The sequence below is a fragment of the Aythya fuligula genome, chromosome 6, assembly GCF_009819795.1.
Source record: "Aythya fuligula isolate bAytFul2 chromosome 6, bAytFul2.pri, whole genome shotgun sequence".
NCBI classification, from domain to species: domain Eukaryota; kingdom Metazoa; phylum Chordata; class Aves; order Anseriformes; family Anatidae; genus Aythya; species Aythya fuligula.
Genome location: NC_045564.1, coordinates 10,547,006 through 10,566,827, shown reverse-complemented (window position 1 = coordinate 10,566,827; position 19,822 = coordinate 10,547,006). Strand labels below are relative to the sequence as shown.

Here is a 19,822-nt window from a genome sequence, read left to right as displayed (position 1 = left end):
CTGGGGAGCAGCAAAACCATCGGGGTGAAGGCTGAGCTCCCCCAGGTTTGCAGCAGCCCAGAGGCTGCAGGAGGGGAGCTGGGCACCTACCGCTTGGGTGGAGGAGGTGGCGGAGGCTTCAGCTCAGTTTTGGGTTAAGATTTGGATGAATGGTGGGACAGCAAATGGGGAAACCTTCCCACTACCCTACAGCCTATCTCTGGGAATCCATTTTACATTTCCCCTCCTCCCCTGCTGTCCTGGTTTCAGTTAGAACAGACACCTGCCTCTTCTACCCCTGGAACATGTGTAGGTGTGAAGGAGGCACCCTTGGCCTTGTCCCCATCCCTGCTGTGCTGCTGGTACCCAACCTGTCTTATTTTTGCCCCAACCCTGACACTCGTGGCAGGTCTGGCTGCTCCCCACGCCATCCCAGACACCATGCCCACAACACCCGTGTGAGGCAGTGCTCTGTGAAGAGCCCTGGGCCACCGAGGCCCGCGCAGCCAGGCGGAGATCCCCACTGGGAACACGCTCCTCATGTTAGCGTGGCGCCTGGTTAGTCTCAGTCTCCCTCTGTGACACATCCCAGCCCAAGCTGCTCTTTCTGCCTGGCGGCTCTTCTCGGGCCTCCAAGGCCCTTTGCTTCCTCTGCTGTTGGTCTCCCAGGCTCCTCCTGGCCTGCTCTTTGCTCCCCCTCAGCTCCCTCTGCTCCATCTCTCACGGGAGACGAGCCCAGCGCTCGGTTCAGATTCCCCTTTGCTTTGTGTTGTGCCTTCTCTCAGTTTTGAGCTTTCTGCTGGCCGTCAGGCTCGATACCAGCAACAGACGGGGAGGTGTGCGTGAGCACACATGCTCCAGCAGCCCTCTGTAATCTCACTGACCACGTTCCCTAAGGCTCCTCCTTGCACAAGCCTTGCAAAACAGCACGAAATCCTCCTCCTGTGTGACCAGTGAGGCTTCAGAGGAAGCTGATGCCTAATTTCCCTCTGCTTCCCAGTGGTTCCCTGGCACCTAAAGCCCCAGGGATGGCTCCTTCCCACCACCACCAGCATTTATTAGGGTTATGCTGCCAAAAGGTGCGTCTTCCCCAAGATCCCAGAGCACTTCACAAGAGGGGCTGCAGCACGGAGGCCGGTCCTGCAGTTTTGTGTCTGTTTGTAGCAAGCGAATGCCAGTGTATTAGGATCTAAAACAAAGGGAAGAAAAGGAACAAACTGAACAGGGTGGGGAAGGTACAGAAACACATATCTGAGAATGTCCATAATTAGGGAACACCCCTGGCTCAATAACGTCTGCAATGTAAAAAATCTTGATGTTTCCTGCTTTCCTTACTGCTCCAGAAACCTCTCTTGCTGTCGCCATGCCTAGCTTTATCTCTACTTTATTGATGTTTTCTTAAAGTCCCATGTAATTTTAAAAATGTTATTAACTGAGCGTGTAATGTCTTATTTACTCAATGCAGTATTTTTAATATATATATACTTTAAGTCTGATCTTCAGACTTCAAGTGGAAAAACATGAATACCTGAGTTTGTACAAGTTCAAAACTAGCAAAAATCTTGAAGTATGTTCTCTGAAATCCTGGCTCAGTTCTTTTTTGATCAGAGATTTTGGGGGCTGCAGGGGAATCTGGAGGAACCAGGGGTGCAGGCTGTTAGAAGTTGCAGAAGAACAAGAGGGCTTTCACAGCAAGGTAGAGAGAAATGTTCGAGGTATCAGCACGGCTTTCAACAGTCCTGAATTCCACAGCAGTTGTCACTTTGTCACTGTTGTACAGGGGGCTGCATCCCTGATCTAGGGGATGAGGGAGAGCCTGAATTATCCAGCGGCACCGCACAGCTCTGTCTCTGCCCTGAGCTTTGCATCTGTGTGCTGACCGTAATGGTCATTTTTAAATGCATCCCCATTTCAGTGCAATCTTGGGTGGTGTGCAAACCACGGCACAGAGCCTGCTGACTTAAAGCATGCCTAAACATTTAAGGAAAAGTCTGATTTATGCTGCAAAAGCTTGCTCATCAGTTTTCCTTTTCATCATTGCAACTGCTGGGACTCTGAAGCCCCCTTGGCTCCCCTGGTCACTTTGCACGGCTTTGCAGCGATTCTGCTTTAACTGCAGTCCTCGGGATGGCTCTGGCCCAAGTGAACTCCTCAAGATCCCTGTGCAGTATTCTCCTGGTGGTACCCTGAGATCAGCAGATGCTGGCCTTTCTCTAACTCCCACTCAGTGCCTCAAATCCCAGGGAAAGCTCTCCTTCCGCTGCTACACCCTGTGCTTTGAAGGCAGAAATAGAGACATTCAACAAGATCTGGGGGGTTTGCATGGTTCAGCTGCCTTCGATGCTTTTGCAGGGCTTCCCAAAGCCGAGATAAGGGCACCTCCATGCACAGCCTGCAATGTGCCTTCTGCTCCAGCCCTCAACACCAGTACGCACACACGCTGCGTGCATGGTAAGACCTGCGGCTGTGTCTGCCATGAGGCTAATTCTCACGTCAGGGATCCCATATGCTGTGCCTGTTTGCAATTACACAGCCAGTTTTCCCCCCCTTACAGACCTGAGATGCGTTTTGCACTCAACCTGGTGCCTCTAGCCCCCTAAATACTGCAACCAAAGTGCCTGTGGGTAAATAATTTAAGACTGTAATGGCTGTTCCTCTTTGAGCCTGTGCAGCTGTAGGGAGAGACTGGGTGCAAACTGCTGTCCTTCGCAGAGAGGGTGCCACTGCTTCTCAAACCAAGGTCAGACAGCTGAACTCAGCAGGAGTGGGGTTCGGGGAGTATTTTCCTTTATTATTTTTTTCTCGTTGTGCCCTAAACTACAAGTACTTGGCTGAGCAACAATCCTGTGCTTGTTTGGGAAGCGGTTGCTCATCTCTGCTGCATTGTGCTGCCTGGAGCCGTTCCCAGAGAGCAGCACAGCCTCTACTCTGCCTCTTTTTCGTTATCCACTCTGCTAATGCGTGTGCCCATCTCTCTGCCTTTCATGTCTGCTGTTCCTTCTTTTTTCCTTTTCTTTTTTCTTTCCCTTCATCTTTAGGGTCACCCGTTTCGGGTCACTTTCTTGTTGGTACAAACTCAACTGCAGAGTTGTTCCAGATTGTTGCTCTTCTGACTCTGGAGGGTGTTTGTTTTTTTCTTTTATTTTTGTGTTGTTGTTCTCATTTATTTGTTTTGCTGGCCAGAATACAAAAGGTTAAACAGTTTGGAGAACTTTATTCTGTATTTACTGCCGAGGTAGGTTTCTAAATCAACAGTAGGTCGTGTATTGGAATGACTCACAGAGCTGTTTAACCTTTTTACTTCCGTTTTGTCCCTCTCCAAATCCGAAGCGCACATCTGCAATTTAGATCTCTGAGACGAGGAGCTGTGAAATGCATATAAATTGCTGTAGATAGGCTTCTCAGACCGGCCCCAGTGCATAGCCGTTTTCCATTTGGCAGCAATCAGATCCCACTGGGATGCAAAAAGCACCTAAAAATACGATGGAGCGGGTGGACAATCTGCACCACAGGGGGACGGGGAAGTGTGGGGTGGGCAGAGGTGTGGAGTGCTCTGACAAAACCAGGGCCCTTCTACATGCAGGTCCCTTCCCTGCTTCCAGGCTGTGTGTGGAGGGTCCTGTCTCATGGAGAGGCTGCAAGGTTGGCAGGCAGCATAGGCACTCCTACGAAGAGCATTAGTGTTGCTTCTCAGAGGGGGAAACTGAGGGTAAGCAGGGTAAGGCATTCCCACTCTCAAACTTCAGCCAAAAAACAACCAAACAACCAAAAAAAATAACCTACCACAATTTTCTTCTGTTTAGAAGCTCTTGGTGAGAAAGAATATTATTGTATAATAATAACATATTTTGGTTTTGTCCCTCTCATCTCCATGACCCAGTATCTCAATTATCATCCCAAAAGATTCCCCCCACCATCTTTGGGTGTCTCAGCTTAAAATTCAGGCTCTGAGCAGGGGTTTCAGGGCAGAGCGTCTCTCCTGGACTAAGTACCTCACTGGGCTCAATTTACTATCTCTCACCCCTTTCCTTACATTTTAGAGGATGATGCTGTCTGGCAGACCCTCTGGCACCCTCCTAGCAGCCAGGAGGGGACACGCAATACACAGACTGTGTTTGAGCCGCTGGTTGGAAAGGGCTGGCTCCAGGCAGGGGTTTGCCACACCACTACAACCCGACCTGTTGAGGTGCTGGCATCTATGACAAGTTGTGATGTTGACAAACAGTACTGCTTATTCTGTGTGTGACCTGGGGCCTGTGACATCCCCTGAGTTCACGTATAGGGTATCCCCATCAGCCATGCTGTGGCTGTAGGGTCGGGAGGTGTTTTCCTGGTGTTCAGACCCCAAATTACATTTCTCTTGAAGCCTGCCAAATGCTGCGAGGCTTTCGCTAATGAAAGGGCCACCCCATAGTGATCTTTCAAAATATTGGTTATTTACTGAAGTGTCTGGAAAAAAAAAAAGGGTACTTGTTTTGTCTGGAGCTGGTCTTAAACCTCCTATTAAGATGAGAGGACAGGACAGGTTTAATTGTATACATAGAAAAACACACCAGTGCTACGGAAAATAAAGAAAAATGCCACTTACAAGAGTCTGAGCTACAGTATTTGCAGTATAGCTTGTCTGCGCCTGCTGCACTGATCCGCCAAGTGCTTTTGCCCAGAAGCTGCCACACAGCGCCAGCCGATACTGCTCAGAGCATCCCCTTGCAAGACAAAATGTTTCACCTTGAATTGCACGGCTGGGAAAGCAGCAAACAGCTGTGATTGCAGCGTGGTAGGTGTGCATCTTCTGCCATTCCATGTCCTGACTCAAAAAAGCTGGAGAAGCCAGGAGACTTGTCCTGCTGCAGCACATGCTGGCTGCAAAATTCGTGTTCTCCTTGCTTAGTGCAGGGAGGTAGCTCCTGCCCTGTGCACGCTGCTGGCAGGGGGAGAGAGGTGAGATGCGTGCCCTGCATGCAGCCTCTAACCCATCCTGCCCTCTAGTGCCAGCAGATGCTGAGTCAGCAAGGGACCAGGAGCACACAGCTGTGCTCCTCACCAAATTTTGATCAAACAGACCCCCCTGAGCATGGGAAGCTGCTGTCGGGGGGCTGGCAGGGTATGGAGAGCATCTCGATATGTTTGGACATCGTTGTGTTTGTGCAACAAATCGGGCACCTGGTGTCCCATCACCCCTTCCCGAGGGCAAAGCCTCTTGGAAGTTTCTGCTGGAGAGGTGTTCGAGGAAAATGAGACTTGCAGTGGAAGCAAGCAGCTGCCTGCTACGGGCAGACCGGCCCTCACTGCAGAGCTGCGCTCCGGGGCTTTTGCACAATCTCCCGGGTTATTTTGAGCCGTCGGGAAGTTGCAGGAAGGCACGTTGTGTTTTTGTGTGCGAGCCGAGCGTGAGCGAAGCTGCAGAAAACGGAAAAACTTTTTGTATAAACTACTCTCCTCCTCCCCTGTCCCCTCTTCCTTGGATCAGAAACCTGCCCTGGATCGCTGGATATTGGGGGAAGGAAAAAAAATAAAATAGAAAAGAAAAAAACAAAGCAGCACGTCTGAGAGGTCACCCATAGTTTTCCTCTGATGCATGGTGAGGCGCGAGCGCTCGCGTAGCTGTTAGGGTGGGTTTGTTTCTTTAAGGTGTCTCCCAGAGGGAGGATCAGCAAAATGCAATGTGGCAGCTATGGTAACTCCTCTTGGCTTCCAGCACAGCCCTCGCTGATCGCACAACTTGCTAGGGAAGAAGGTACAGCTGTCCAGGCCTTGGCAGGGATCCCCACCCTTCGCTTGCTGCCAAATACCATTTTTCTTCCTTTTTTTTTTTTTTTTATTTTTTTAAATTAAAAAAAATAATAATCTTAGTTTCCTAAGAAAATGGAAATCGGCGGAGCAGCCTCATCTGCCTCTCAGCCCTCTCTGACGGCTCCTGCACCCTGGTGGTGCCACATCCCTGCCTGGGGGAAAGAGACCGATTTGGGGTGGCTTCTGTCCTGCTGCCACATGCTGGGGGGACAGGGGAAAGGGGGCCTTTGACAATGTGCAGCAGGCAAGCTTGTGCTGAGGTGCTCCTCCAAAGGTCCCCGTGCTCGTTTGTCAGGTTGAAGCTGCTGAAACAACCAAGAAACCCCTCATTTTGAAATATTTTGGCTGTGTGTGAGATTTTAAGGATGTGCCTGAAATAAATAAAGAGCTGCAAGGCAGACGGATCAGTGCGGTGCAAGAGTTATTCCAGGGGCAGCCTATGGGTTTTCTACCTAAAAAGAGGTTTTGCATTCCTAATAATAATAATACAGCCAGCCAAATGCTGCTAAAGCTACATGTGAAAACTTGTGTAGTAACATTTAAATGACGGATTAAGGAAAAATTGCACTGGGGAGCAAAGATACACCGCCGCCGATTAGCACGGCTGGTGGAGTTGTGGTGTTAGGAAATAGCACAGAACGGGCTGTGAACGAGAGGTTTATTTTTCGGAGGAGCAAGGATGAATGGGCAGATCTTACAAACGTAGTCAGGATCTGCTCAGGCATTTTGTGGTGTGCGTGAAAAGCCTTCCTAATTTTGGGAGAAAACAGGACAATAATGGTTTCAGAAAAATAAAATATTGTCATTTGTCGGCCAGGTGTTTCTCTTTAATTCTGACAGAATTCACAGCTAAGAAGAGGCTACAATTTTCAAACCCACGTCAGTATTTCGGAGAGCTTCCCTTAGGCTCCTGAGACACTTTAAAATATTTACTTTTCGCCACCCACCACAAGTGAAAGTATTGCCTGCTTTAAAAAATAACGGGGCTTAAGAGTAAAATTTTGAAATTAACTAAGTCCCATTGAAAATTCACCGCTGAAAATGCTACCCCGCATCTCCAGCTCTCTGGGCACGCCGCAGTGAAGTGACATTTATTGGCTGAGAAGGAGCCACCTGTAATTATGTTCTAGGGCAACGAGGTCTTTCCGTGGTGCCCGCAGCTTCAGGTTTCCCTTGGATAAACTTATAAACCCGTGGAGAGTTCCTACTTCATGCACATTAAGTTATCACAAGAAGTTCTAGGTTGTGTGGTTAACATTTCCAAGGGGATCACTGGAAAGGTACGATGCCCCCGAGAGAAAAGATCCTTATAAACTGCAGTTCCAAACCTGAACCACCTCTCTGCACCAAAACCTAAGAACGATTTCTTCTCTATGGGGAAGGTGGCTAGAAAGCAGATGCTCAGCTGTGCTCCAACAATGAACGTTTCAGACATATATGGCATTAAAAAAAAAGACTATTTAATGCTGGTAGTAACAGGAACCTATTAAACAGCCCTTCTCGTGGCAAAGGATGAAAAAACCTCTTGTAAAATATCTGCTTGTTCAGGGCATAAAACCCCAATGAGCTGGAAGAGAGCTTTGAGATTGCAGGGTCATGCCTGCAGCATCGTGCTCCCAGTTACAGACAACAACATGGACTCGGCTAGATCAGAAATTTCCTGAGCGCATCAGATGAAATAATAAATTTCCTTAGCAGAATAGCAATGTTATCTAATGTGTAAAAGTATACATGAATCTATTATATACATATATATGTATTTTATTTTATTTTATTTTTTTTTTAAGGATGCTGTTATCGGGCCTGCGTAAACCTGTCACGTAGTTTTACATCCCAGTGCCTTCCTGGGGAGTGTGGGCTGTGGTGTTTCCCTTGTATTGTAGGGTGAAGAAAGCCTTACAGGTTCATAGGAGCTCGCACCTGAGGAATGTGAGTTGGTGTCAGCGGGGCTCAGCACGCGCGGCGCTGGCATGCAATAGAGACAAGTGGACAGGCACTCCGTTTAGACACTCTGCAAAGCTCTTTCTCCCCGTTCAAACTCAACAAACAGGCTATTTGTGCCCCAAATGCTTTTCTCCAAGAGCCCACAGTGATGCTGGTAGGAGGGTGTGCTGTTTGCATACAGGGTCAGCCCTTGCGGAGGACACGAGCCCGCTCTGCTCCACGCTGGGCAGGCAGCAGCCCCAGGCGCCCGAGTGCAATGCGGGATGGGGCCATGCAGGAAAGCCATGAAATACAGAAAGGATCAGCAACCAAAAGCCATATTTTCTCTTCTCTGTCCTGGGTGCCCTCGGGATGGGAATTTGGTACTGTGGGGCAGGCAGGCACCCACATGGTCCCCACAAGGGGACAGCATGGGACGTCGGGGTGCCACCACGCTCCCTAGGCATAACTAAAGACAAACCACGCTGCTTCTAATGGCAAATCATGTGCTGGGAAGCGTACGCCTGCTCACCTCTCTCTTGAGCCTGCCCTTTGTTTTCTTCTTAACATGCCCACGACTTTCTGAGCTGCCCCTCCTGGCCAGGAATTTCTCCTCATGAGCCATATTATGCGGGTAGACTTCTGCACGACACGCAGAAAGCATGCCACAGGAGTCAGTCTCAAATGCGTGTGTTTGTGGTTGTGTGAGAGCCCTCTGCTAAATTAATTTTAGTAAGGAGCTAATCTGGGCATGGGTCTCGGCTGCATTTCAGTCGCTTTACCAGGCACAGAAATTCCCTCAGGTTCGGGGCTGCCTGCGCCGCGCAGGAAAGGTGGTGGAGCCCTGACCCGCACAAAACCCACTCCCTACCTCCCTCTCACCCCCCAAATTCTGAGCAACTAGGTGTATTTACACTTGAGCAAGAATTCATGATTTTTAAGGGAGGCCCGAACAGCTTAAAACAAAGGCGTAATCACATAAATTACCGCATGAGGGTTTTTGATGGCTGAATTCATCCGAAACCTAATTCATACATTTGAAAGCAAGTGTTTGGCAGGTCTGGTGTCTCTTAAGGAAATGGTAAAGCTGCTTCTTGGTGGTGGCAGTTAACAAGGCAAAACTATCTTATTAGGAATTCAATTAAAGCTAGCGCAGGCTTACTGGACCTCTTCCAGCGAATATATATCAAGCTGAACCAGTAGACATCTGTCTCTTTTTTCCCCCCTCTTTTTCTGTTTTCCAAGCTGTGGTTAAAAGATGGAGAGGAGAAGAAGACAGGAGGAGAAGGAAAAGGGAGGGAGAGGAAGGATGATTGCTCATTTCCAGTTCACCATATAGCGCACTGCAGAGGGGTTATTTTCGTTTTGATGCCTGATCATTTTTGCAAGCCACGCAGGACATGGTCTGCAAATTTCGAGGTGCCGCTTCTGTCGTTGTTTGCCGAAGTGCAGTAGCAAAAAAATAAATTAAAAAAAAAATCCAAAATTATGGGATATATTAGCCCTAAACCCCTTTGAAACCTTTTTTAAGCAGCAGGACTTAACAGTTGTTGTTGCTTGGTTAATGTTTGTATGGGAGCCATTGCCAGCAGCCTTCCTGTTGGAAGGAGTCTCATCCGCACCCTCCTGCAGCGGGGCCAGCCCTCGTGTCTGCGTTCACCTGGTGTCATCCCGTGGTGCGACATCTTATCAGGGCGGAGGTTTGCCTTGCCGGAGAGAAATCCTCCTTACTGCTAAATGCTGAAAGCCTTGGACTCTTGGGGTGACGGATTGTGGGGGAAAAAAAATAAAAATCAGTGGAGGTGCTCTATTTCAGGAGCTATCCCATGATGAGACCCTGCTTTAATGCCACCTTGCACACAGAGAGAATGTGGGCAGAGCCCAGCCGAGGAGAAGCTTGCTGGAGAAGGGCTTTTTCACTGCTTAACTCAGCCCAATAGTCCTCCTGGTGCAGAAATCCCTCCGAAGCAGGGCTAGGAAGGCAGGGCTGGCTCCCTTCGCTGGGAGATAGACACGGGCATTGCAGAAGCTGGCCCCAGTGGCACAGTTTTGCCCATGCAAAGAGTTCTCCGTGCACCGGGGATCCTGCTGTGGGGCAGTGCCGGGGCCATGCTGGTGATGAAGCACCGTAATTAGGGTTCCTCCGGTGCCAGGAGAAGCCACCACCGTGCCCGGGGTCCGGCCGCAGGGCTGGTGTGGAAACGGTTACAGAGCTGGGTATGAGGGTAAGGGCTGCTGCGCCTTGATTTATTGGCTGGCTGAGTTCATTTGTTATTTGTGTATGATTAGTTGTTGCTGCTGAGTGGTCATCTTCTACAGCTACAAATCTAATTAAATGCTGGGGTGCCTAGTGCTTTTTTTTTTTTTTTTTCTTTCTCCCCAGCAAATATTTCTACTGTTTTAATTCTCGAGAACTAATCGTTAATTAGCACGATGCTGCTAGTATCCAGCTGGAGGATTTGTTGTTTTTCTTCGCTTCCAAATTTGCCTAAGAAGTAAATCATGGCTGGTGTATAGCACTCTCCAAGTCACTTACAGCAACCCACTGAGACGTCTGATGGGATGGCCCGCTACAAAAAGCAGCAAGGATGCTCGGAGCCAGCAGAGAACCTGGCCCGGAGTGTTTTCATGATGATTGATCAGCCTTTTTTCTCCCTAATCTTCTGTAAAGCATGGAGAGGGGGGGAAAAAGCTACCCCAAATGCATGCTTCCCCCGCCCGGCAGCTGTAATTCCCCGATTACATGTAGGGCTTGCTTTGTGCTCTGGGTTGTGGTGGCGTTGCCTTACAAGTTTCATGGCCTCATCAGGCTATTCCTACGGTTTTGCAGCAAGACATAAATTCTGGAGATTTCAGGCTTGGAGATTTCAAAGCCGTGCTGAACCACATGGAAATGATTCTCAGAGCTGCAGCTATAAAAATAATTATATTGCTAGGGGGAAAGAGTGACAAGAAATGTCCCCAAAAGAGATTTCAGCTGCGGTTACAGGATCTGTCCCGGCTCTGTAAGAAGCTGCAGTGATCTTCAGGGCTAATTTATTACCACTACCTATAACTCTGTGAAATATGCCCAAGGAGAGCTGAAGGCAGGAATGCGAAGGGAGGTATTCAGAAAGCGCTGCAATCTGCCTCTTTGTTTTAATGCTGAAGCCCTGCGTGCTCTTAAAATTGGAGCTACTCCGCACCGATGACTAGTGTGAGGACGACTAATTTGGAGACAAATTAGGTCTACTTAGCTGAAATGTATGCCTTTACTGTTCCCTTAATGACCCTTCAATGCACATCTCTCCCGACAGGACTTTTACCACAGCACCGGCTCCAGTGGATTAAGCAAAAACCATGCTTTTACTGCCCTTCGAAGCACCCCTTCCGTTTCAGTCCTACACATCTCTCCACCATGCCTGTCTCTAACTCTTGATAATCATTAATTAGTTTATGTGCTTATAGTCCATGATTTGCCTTTGTCTGTCTGCCTCGCTGGAGAATTTTTCTTGCCCTTCTCTTTACGAAGGTCTCTGAATTTGAGCATTTTCTGGCTGACTGCTATGCATTTGGTGTACGCTGTCTAACAGATTTATTCTTTCCCAAGAAAAGACACGAACGTAAACAGAAGATCCAAAATGCATTTTGCTGGGCTTTTAAATGCACTAAGATAAAAAAAAAAAATGCTATAAACCTAATAATGTAAATACCAAACTTTACAATCCTTCCTGTCAAGGAAATATATTTACATTTTCTAAGGATGCGTATAAAAAAGCAGGGCTTTGGGGGCAAAAAGGGCTTAGTTCCAGTGTCACAGCACCCCCAGTTAACTGTCTTGCTCTCATAAACTATAGAATTAGCTTGTTCCCAGGGCCAGCAGAGATAACATCTGTTTGCTTCTTTAAGGATGAAATGAAATAGGATGCTAGCATTTTGTCCTGGAAGCGGCCCTGGAAATCTTAAGGAAGCAGCGGTGAGAGGGCTGCGTATCGCACACGCACAACGCGCGTGGGTTCCCGAATGCAGACCCACTGGCAGAGGTGCTGCTGCTGCAAGTGGCAGCCTGGGGACAGCGACGGGCTCGTGGCAAGCCCATGAGTGAGAATGGGCAGAGGGAGGCTGCTGGCAGAGCCCCTCTGCCAACACAGGGGCTTGGGAGGGGGTGTGCTCCGCACCCCGCTGATGCTCCTGCCATCCCACCCCTGCCATCCTGCACAGACAGGCTTGTTTCCACCGGGCAGAATAAGGGGGAAATATGTTTTATTTCCCTTTTTTTTTTTTTTTTTTTTTTTTTTTTTTTTGAGGTTTAGAGCACTTTGAGCTCTCTGAAGGAAAAAGGAAAAGGTGGCTGCAAAGGGGAAGGGGCACAGGTGCTGATGGTGAGGACGGAGGGTCAGGGGGATGAAGACTCGGCAAGACCCGAGCTTTGCATGCCTGCTGAAACATCCGATTGCCTGCTGCACTAATTGAGGTGCAAAACTGCGCCTGTTTCTCTCAAAACTACCAGAGTAAGCTGCCTGTAATTATGGTGAGCAGAACAGGGAAACCTCTCATGGCCAGAGGAGCAAGCCTCAGTGACCTGCTGCCATTCGCAAAGGCCAGGTGGCATTTCACCAGTTCCCAAGGCTCTGATTTTCTAATCAAAGCACTCCTTGGATTTTCCCGGCCGAGCAGGAACCACCACCCCTCTGAGGAAACCCTTCCTTGCCTACTTTCCCCAAAACCCATGCAGACAGGAGGACGGCTGTGGCAGTCCCGGCCGAGAGGGCTCACCCGGCGGGTGCTGCGCTCGCTGCTCCCTAGAAAAGGCAGGAGCGCATCCCAAATTCGCATAGTCATTCCCTACAACTTATTTTATTGCCATACAAGCTGCACATCCAGCTCCCCTGTTGTGCATAAAAACACCTCTGTCTGGGACAGGCACATGTGGAAGCCCACACCATGCCGCCCGGCTACATTTGCCCATTTTGGAGCGTTTTCTGGAGGATCTTGTGATATATTTTATTTTATTTTGCTGGCAGACATAATTTTTGTCGCCATAAATGATAGAATCTGACACCGCACCACACCACACCAGGCCATTTGTCAACAACTTTTTCAACAGTTCAACCGCACGCGTGTGCATGCACACCCGGACGCTGAGAGCAGAGGCGAGCGGGACAGCCGGGGGGCTCGGGGCTGCACGGGGAAGGAAGGGGGACATCCCTCTGCAGAGTGCCCAAATACTGAGAAAGGAGCTATCTCTCGCTGCCAGGCTGGGAGCTGGCTACGGAGAAGGCGCTGAATGCCGACTGGCTCCGAAGGAGACCAAAAATACGCCAGGATTTGGGTCTACGTCATCGGTTTTCACGCAGCCCGAAATGTCTCTCTCAATTTCTTTTATGTAGGGATAAGCTCTGAGCATCCGCACACAAAGCCCGCCTTGTCAGAGCGATGTTAGTAATATTTCCACTGACAAGGAATTTCAAAAGGGGGCAAAAATATGCAGGGTTTGCCACTAATGCACTGTGCGATAGAGGGGAACGGGTATATATTAGATAACAGATTTTAAAAAACCATTGGCTAATGGCAGCACATCACTTAGGAAACAACAGAATAAATGCATTGTTCCATCCCAGCGCTTCAGTATTCAGCCAATCTAAACTGCTGAAGAAATATGTGTTTGGGACATTTTACATCTGTTTTTGACAAGAAGCCTGGGTTTTGCGTGTGTTTTGTTAATCTATTTGCTGTAGCTCTTTCAGCCAGATTAGCATGGGAAAAGGCACTCAGTCTTACAAACGGGGAGTTTACCCTTTTAGAAAGTGACTCGACTTTGGCTTTTCACAGTTGAAATTAGGGCACAGCAATGCAAAAAATAGCAACACTAGTAATAGCCATAAAACCCCCGACAGCAGCGTTACCTATTTAAGCAAAACTGAACAGCAGACAGCCTTTATTTCCTGAGAGCGTGCAATGGGTAGAGTAACTGATTTTCAAGCAGCTTGGCATTTTGGGGGGGTCCCCAGGAGAGCGTGGACAAACTTTAATTGCAGCACCAAAACGCAGACAGCTTCAAGACGCAAAGGAAGCATTTACTTGAAGTGGTTTCTAAAATGGTTTCAAGTCTGCGTTTTACACCACCAGTAAGCCCTGCCTGAGCGCTGCTTGGCTTTTTCAAATAACATGTCGTGGCTCTATCAAGGTTTTTAAACGGGCCGTTGATTACTGCTACAACAAGGATGGAATTGCCTCCGCAAACAAGCCTGGCCAATGGGCTGGGACAAACTGTCTCCCCGTCTTTAAGGAGCTGGTTCTCCGAGTGATGGAATTATTTCATGCACCACGTTACGGGGGGCAAATTCCCTTTTTGAGCTGACTGTGTCCTGCAGCAGCGAGCAGGGTTAGCGGGCTCTGCTTTATGTACCGAGCCCCGGGGAGCCACCGGCCCTGCGCAAACTCTGGCTGATACAACGCAGAGCTGCTCTGCTTAATTAGCTTGAGATGAGGGTGTTATTAAGAGCTGCTCTTTTTTTTTTTTTTTTTTTTTTCCTTCTTTCTGTTTATTCCTCCCTCCCACCCCAAACATTACAAAGGCAATGTAAAGAGGAAGCAGCTTTCTGGCAATGGAAAATGATGAGGAAGGGTTTAGTGCCGAGAGTAAATCAGAAACTACGATAAAAGCCTAACGCCAACCTTCGCTTTGCCGGCGCTTTGAGGAAGGGAAACCAAACCAGACGAAAATTTACCCAAGCCTCCTCTATCTTTGTTTGCCTTTATTGAGGGAGGGGGAAGGGGCCACGGCCCGGGGGGCAGCCGACATCTGCTGCTCGTTTCTTTTTGCAGAAACCCAATGCGGGGTGCAGCGGGGTGAGCCGAACCCTGCTGGGGTCCCCCAGGCCCCCCGCTCCCTCTCCGCCGAGAGGATGCGGCCACCCCGGGGGCTGCACGCCTGGCCCTGTTTTTTTTTTGGGCACAGCCACCCTCGGCGTGGCGCGGCAGCTGTTTCGGATCCCCTTGTCAGCCTGTTTTACGGATCGCCTTTTCCCCTCTTAAAACCCTTCCCCAAAGCAGGCGCTTTCTGGCAAATCTCACCCTGTGGCGGTTCCCCCTTCCCTTGTCCCTGCAATCCCCTTTCTGCTCCCCAGTCCTTGCAGAGCAACACAACGCCAATTTATTTTTTCCAAAAATATAAAAGATGCTGCACATCTAAATAATTATTTTCATTTTTTTCTCTTTTTCTACATTTCCTCTGCTGCGTGCACCCCGTCCCGCGCCCCGAGAAGAAAAGCGGTACCTACCCCTTCGGCAGCCGCGCTCGCCTCGGCCGGGCGGTGGCTAGTGTGAGGCCGACATGGACCACGCTCCCTCCATCCTCCACACTGAGAAGGCATAACTCAGCCTCTCGTGAGCCACGTAACTGCAGCTCGTCATCTTACTGTCCATCTCGTCGCTCTGTAGCACCTGGTAGAGGAAGTCTATATACCGCGCCGCGAGCTTGAGGGTCTGGATTTTACTGAGTTTGTCAGAGGGCAACGTGGGGATGATTTTCCTCAGGGCGGCAAAAGCTTCATTGAGCGACTGAGTCCTCTGCCTCTCTCTGACATTGGCCAGGATCCTCTGGCTCTGCAGTTCTTCATAGGATTGGGAGCTGGGACTAGACTTTTTCCCCCTCTTCCCTGGGTTGGGGCTGCCATCTTCGCTGGACTTCTTACTGTATCTTCTCTTCCTGCCAAATCTCTTTGGCTGCCTTTCCAGCTCCTCTTCACTGGTCCCCAAGCTATCCACAGGGGAAACAGGAGAACTGGAGCTTTCTTCCATGCTTTCTGCAAGAAGGGGAGGGGAAGAGCCTTTCCCCCCCTCCTTATGTTATGTGAGTGTGTGTGTCTTAAATGTGCTTTAAATTCCTGAGACAGATCCTTTGGAAAAACAGGAGGTTTTTTTTTTTTTTTTGCTGACCAAACGTTTTCCAGGTTGCTTGAAGGGCTCTTATTTCAAGGACGGGGTTGTGCAAAAAAATTGAGGTCTCGGAGAGAGGAAGTTATTCTAACTTTTTGGAAACTTTAGCTGAGCTCAGTTGCTAAATAGTTGTCAGAAGTGAGGGAGGTGCGGGGCTCCCTTCTGATTGGCCGGCCAGGTCGGTGGGAGGAAAGCTTTTCCCCTGCTAAACTTTCACAGTTTTATGTTACACTTAACTAAAATCTTGGGAATGCACCTCGAATAAAAGATAGCTCGCGACCACCACCCCCCACCCCAGGAGATGCACAGTGTGACGCTGGGATGGGGACCCCGGCGGAGCCCCCCCTGTGTCCCCACATGGGATTTTGGGGTGCCCCCTTCCCGCATGCAGTGAGGCAGAGAGTGAGCGTGTCGCTCTCACCCCAGCTGGGGTTGCTGCCCCTCTTTTTCAGGGACCTTGCAGCCCGCTGCATGCCCCCACTGCCACCCCAGGGCCACCCCATGGGTGATGTCAGTGTGGCAGAAGCTCCCTGGGATGCACTGAGTGGAGGTTTGGGGACAGCTGGCAGGGTACTGCTGGTGGGGGGCATAGAGAGACCCTCCCAGACAGAGCAGGGGTCATCCCAAAGCGGGCGATAGCTTGTGGAAAGCCCTACAGAGTGTGCCCCAGAGCTCATCTGCCTCCCATTTTTCTCCCCACTTCTCTCCTTGGAGCCCTTTTCGGGAAGTGAGAGACAATGTGGATCAGAGGATGTCTTTTCCTCCAGTCTATCCAGCAGCTGAAACCGTGGGATCCCCAGGCATATGAAACTGTGGCAGGGGCCCTCAGGTTTCTGACACATCAGACAGAAGTCAGCAGATCTCTTTTATTCTCTTCATCACACCGGAGAAAATTTGGGAAAACTCTGCTCGCTTCCGTGGAGCTCGTGCAGAGAAAATTCGGATTTGAACCTCTGATTTCAGCAAAAGCCCAGATTGCAGGAACAGACACATTCCTGAGCAGCGAATATCATGTTTTCAATACGGAGCAGGAAAATAAAATACATTTTTAAAAAAAGTGAAAGACAAAAGAAACTCGTAAAATGTAGATGTTGTATCAGAAGAATTAGTTTGGAGTACATTTCTTTGCAAAGTTTTCCAGTAGGTATCAACACTCATTAATGGAAAAAATAATGTCTGGTTTGATTGGAAAGTGTTCTTTGGTAGGAGAAGGAATTTTGGCTTGCCTGGGGCTGACTCCACTACTGGTAGGTAATGTTTATAGTGGAAAGACTTCCCCAGGCAGCCCCCGGGGAGAGCCTGTGTTTGCTTTCAAAAGGAAAGGTTTTCAGGTGCAGCACAGAAGTCGGAAAGCGAGGCAGTTCTGCAAATAGATTTTTAATCCAATTTAAGACCCTGCTGAGGTGGATGGGACGGGTGCCTCCCGCTTGCACCCCAAAGCCAGGTTTCCAGAAGGGTTTGGGGCATGCAACCGGGGCCAAGGGTTGGTCACTGCTCTGTGTCTGCGACCTGGAGATCCGTGATCAGATGCTGCCCTTAGCTGAGTTAGGGCGAGAGACATCTAAACCCGAGCTACAGCCCTTCGCCTGTCCCGTAAGTGAGACAAAGAGCTGTCAGTGCAGAGGCACCGAGGTCAAACTGCACCTCAGAGGGCAAAGCCCCCCTTGTAAGTGAAAATATCACAGCACAAGCTGGGGAAACCTGCACCGAAGACCAGAGGGACATCTCCTCCCTCCAGCCACAAAAAGCAGGGCTTCCTAAGCAAGCAGGTTTCCCTTCCCTTCCCAGTGCAACGCCGCGGAGCCGCGTGGTGAGCAGGAGGGCAGCGGGGCTGTGCACGGTGTGTGCTGCCCAGAGGCACTGTCGGAGACTGCAAAGGCTTCCTGGGGAGGGCACAGGGCTGCTCAGGGCTGAGTGTGAGCGTGCCAGGAGCACGGGGAGCAGAGCCAAGCTCTGAGAGCAAGCAGAGCCACCCGTGGCTGCCTCTCCTCTCCGCTGCCCTGCTGAGGTGTGTGCAATGCGTAGTTTGCGTCTTTTTTTTGCCCCACAGTGACCACCGAGGCAGGGCTTGATGTTCTGGGGCTTGAGGTGCTCCCATGGGGTGAGACTCAGTCGTTCCAGGGAGGGGACAGAAGGGTTTTGGGGGCTTGTATCCCAAAACACACTCCTCTCATCTGACGCAACCATTTTGTCTTTGTGGTAGCCACTGAGCTCATCCCGTGTAAGCACGGCCATGGGAAGGCAGAGCAGGGTACATGCAGCTCCTGGGCATCATGGGCTTAGCTCCACGTGGCTTAGCCCCAGTCCAGCTCAAATCTTGTCCAGGCTGCGCAGCACGGAGCAGGCACGGGGCTCCCAATGTTCCTCCACATCCTGCGTGCACCATGGCTGCATTAAATAACTGTGTGAGCAGCCCCGGCCCCCTGCCTGGCTTCTGTGAGCAAGCCCAAAGGACTGTTTGCATGACAAAACAAGGCAGGATTTCTCCCTAAGGGGGATCTTGCTGTGCACAACCTCTAAATGCGCAAAGCTTTTTAGTATCAAGCAGGCTTCATTATGGGAAATTAATGGTGAAACTAGGCTGTGCCATAATTATAAAGCCTATAAGCCCAGCTCCAACCAGCATTGTTCCTGAGCTACTGGGTATGCCTGTACCCTTTACGGCTACCGATTCCCATAGCAGCACTTGAGCTATGTGTGGTGTTGACAATACTGCAAATATACTCCCTTGAAGCAGACCAAAGGCACGGTCTACGTGTGTGCAGAGCCAGGTGAAATGTGAGCTGGTTCTCCTGAAGGAAGAAGGAGTTTGAGAGGTTTGTGGTGGGCCCTGTGGCACAAAGGTACCTCTGGTACAGGAGGATGGTGGACGGCACGGCAAAAAGGGGACAAAATGGAAACTGCAATGTCAAAAATAGACAAGTTTTGGTGGGAGTTTAATGTTCTGTTTTAAAGGAGTGACACCCACAGTGCTGCTGCTGCTGTTTCGGGCTTCTAAAGTTAATTGTTAGAGGAGAACAGGGAATATAGACCAGACTATAGATAAAGATATAGGCTGGAGGGGCACTGCTTATTCTCCGTACAAAAGCTGTGGTCCTTTGTACCACCAGCAGGGCCTGGCCAGCAAATCACCCTTTTCGTGCTGCAGAGGATCTGGATCTCTGTCTCCTGCTGTCCTTCCCCTCTGCTTCCAGTGGGAAGCCAGGAAAGGTTGGATGCCCTGGGGGCCGGGGGGATAGCATTTCAGCATGCTTTTTCAGCTCTTCACTGTTGGGGGGCTGCCAAGGACACAAGTTTTTGGAGCAAACTGAAAGAAGAAAGATGCTGTCGTGGTCACTGCCTTCCTCCTCCTCACTACCACTGCTAGGGACAAGTGGTTCTTCTCCCTTCAGAAATGCCCCAATTGCAAATTGAATGGCCTCTATTGCAGCCAGGTCTTCTTAAGCTGATTCTTTCCCTTGCTTCTGGTGTGGCATAGAAAGGCGATAATTCCTTGGTGCGTGGGCGGTGGGTGCTAAATGTGACCTGGGGCATGCATCTTCCTTGTGCTGTCTTTGTAAGGACAGCCGTGCCTGGCGTTGCAATTCCCCTTCATGTTTTTTGTTTCCTTCGGCTGTGTGCTGCAAGGATGGATGTTTCCTGAAGCACAGACCCAGCAGTGACAACTTTATAATCAAAAGCAAAGGACCAGTGAGTGAACAACAGAGATAAGAGGCAGAAGGGAAGGAGAGCAAGGCTTTAGGGATAAGACAGTGGGAGCAGAGCACAGTTTCAAAGTAATTGGATATGCTAACGTCGGAGTTTTGCGCAGGAATGTACATCTGTTTCTGAACTGTTACCAGCTGATGTGCCCGCTCTTCCTTTCTGCTTTCTCGGCTGCAAACCCTGAGAGCAGCAGGCATACGAGAGTGAAGGAGAAGCTGAGCAGGGGACAGCAGTCTGGTTGCTTGCTGACCCTGCCAGTAAATGCAGCCGAGGTAAAGGAACGGTTCTGGTGGGCAAGGATGGTGCTGGGGCAGCTTAGGTGGCTTCCTCAACTTTGTGCTTGAGGAGCTGGAAATACGGACCTGTTCAGGAGAGTGACAGAAAATAACATGGGGAAGAACTTCCTGAAAAAGTCCTGCAGGCCCTTTGTCCATCTCCCTGACCCCATCCCTTTATGAGGCTGGCAGCTACCACCAAGTTTTGACCACGCGTGTGAATCACA

General features: G+C 49.8%; 1 protein-coding gene across 1 annotated transcript in view; it reads right to left on the bottom strand.

The window, feature by feature from the left end:
- The window catches only part of TWIST2 (twist family bHLH transcription factor 2), a 35,360-nt gene extending 19,664 nt beyond the window's left edge, over positions 1–15,696 (bottom strand). Inside the window, exon 1 of the mRNA XM_032190637.1 lies at positions 14,958–15,696. Coding sequence (XP_032046528.1) covers positions 14,995–15,477 — 483 coding nt within the window. The 5' untranslated portion in view covers positions 15,478–15,696 and the 3' untranslated portion in view covers positions 14,958–14,994. The remainder of the gene's footprint in view (positions 1–14,957) is intronic.
- Between the last annotated feature and the right edge of the window lie 4,126 nt (positions 15,697–19,822).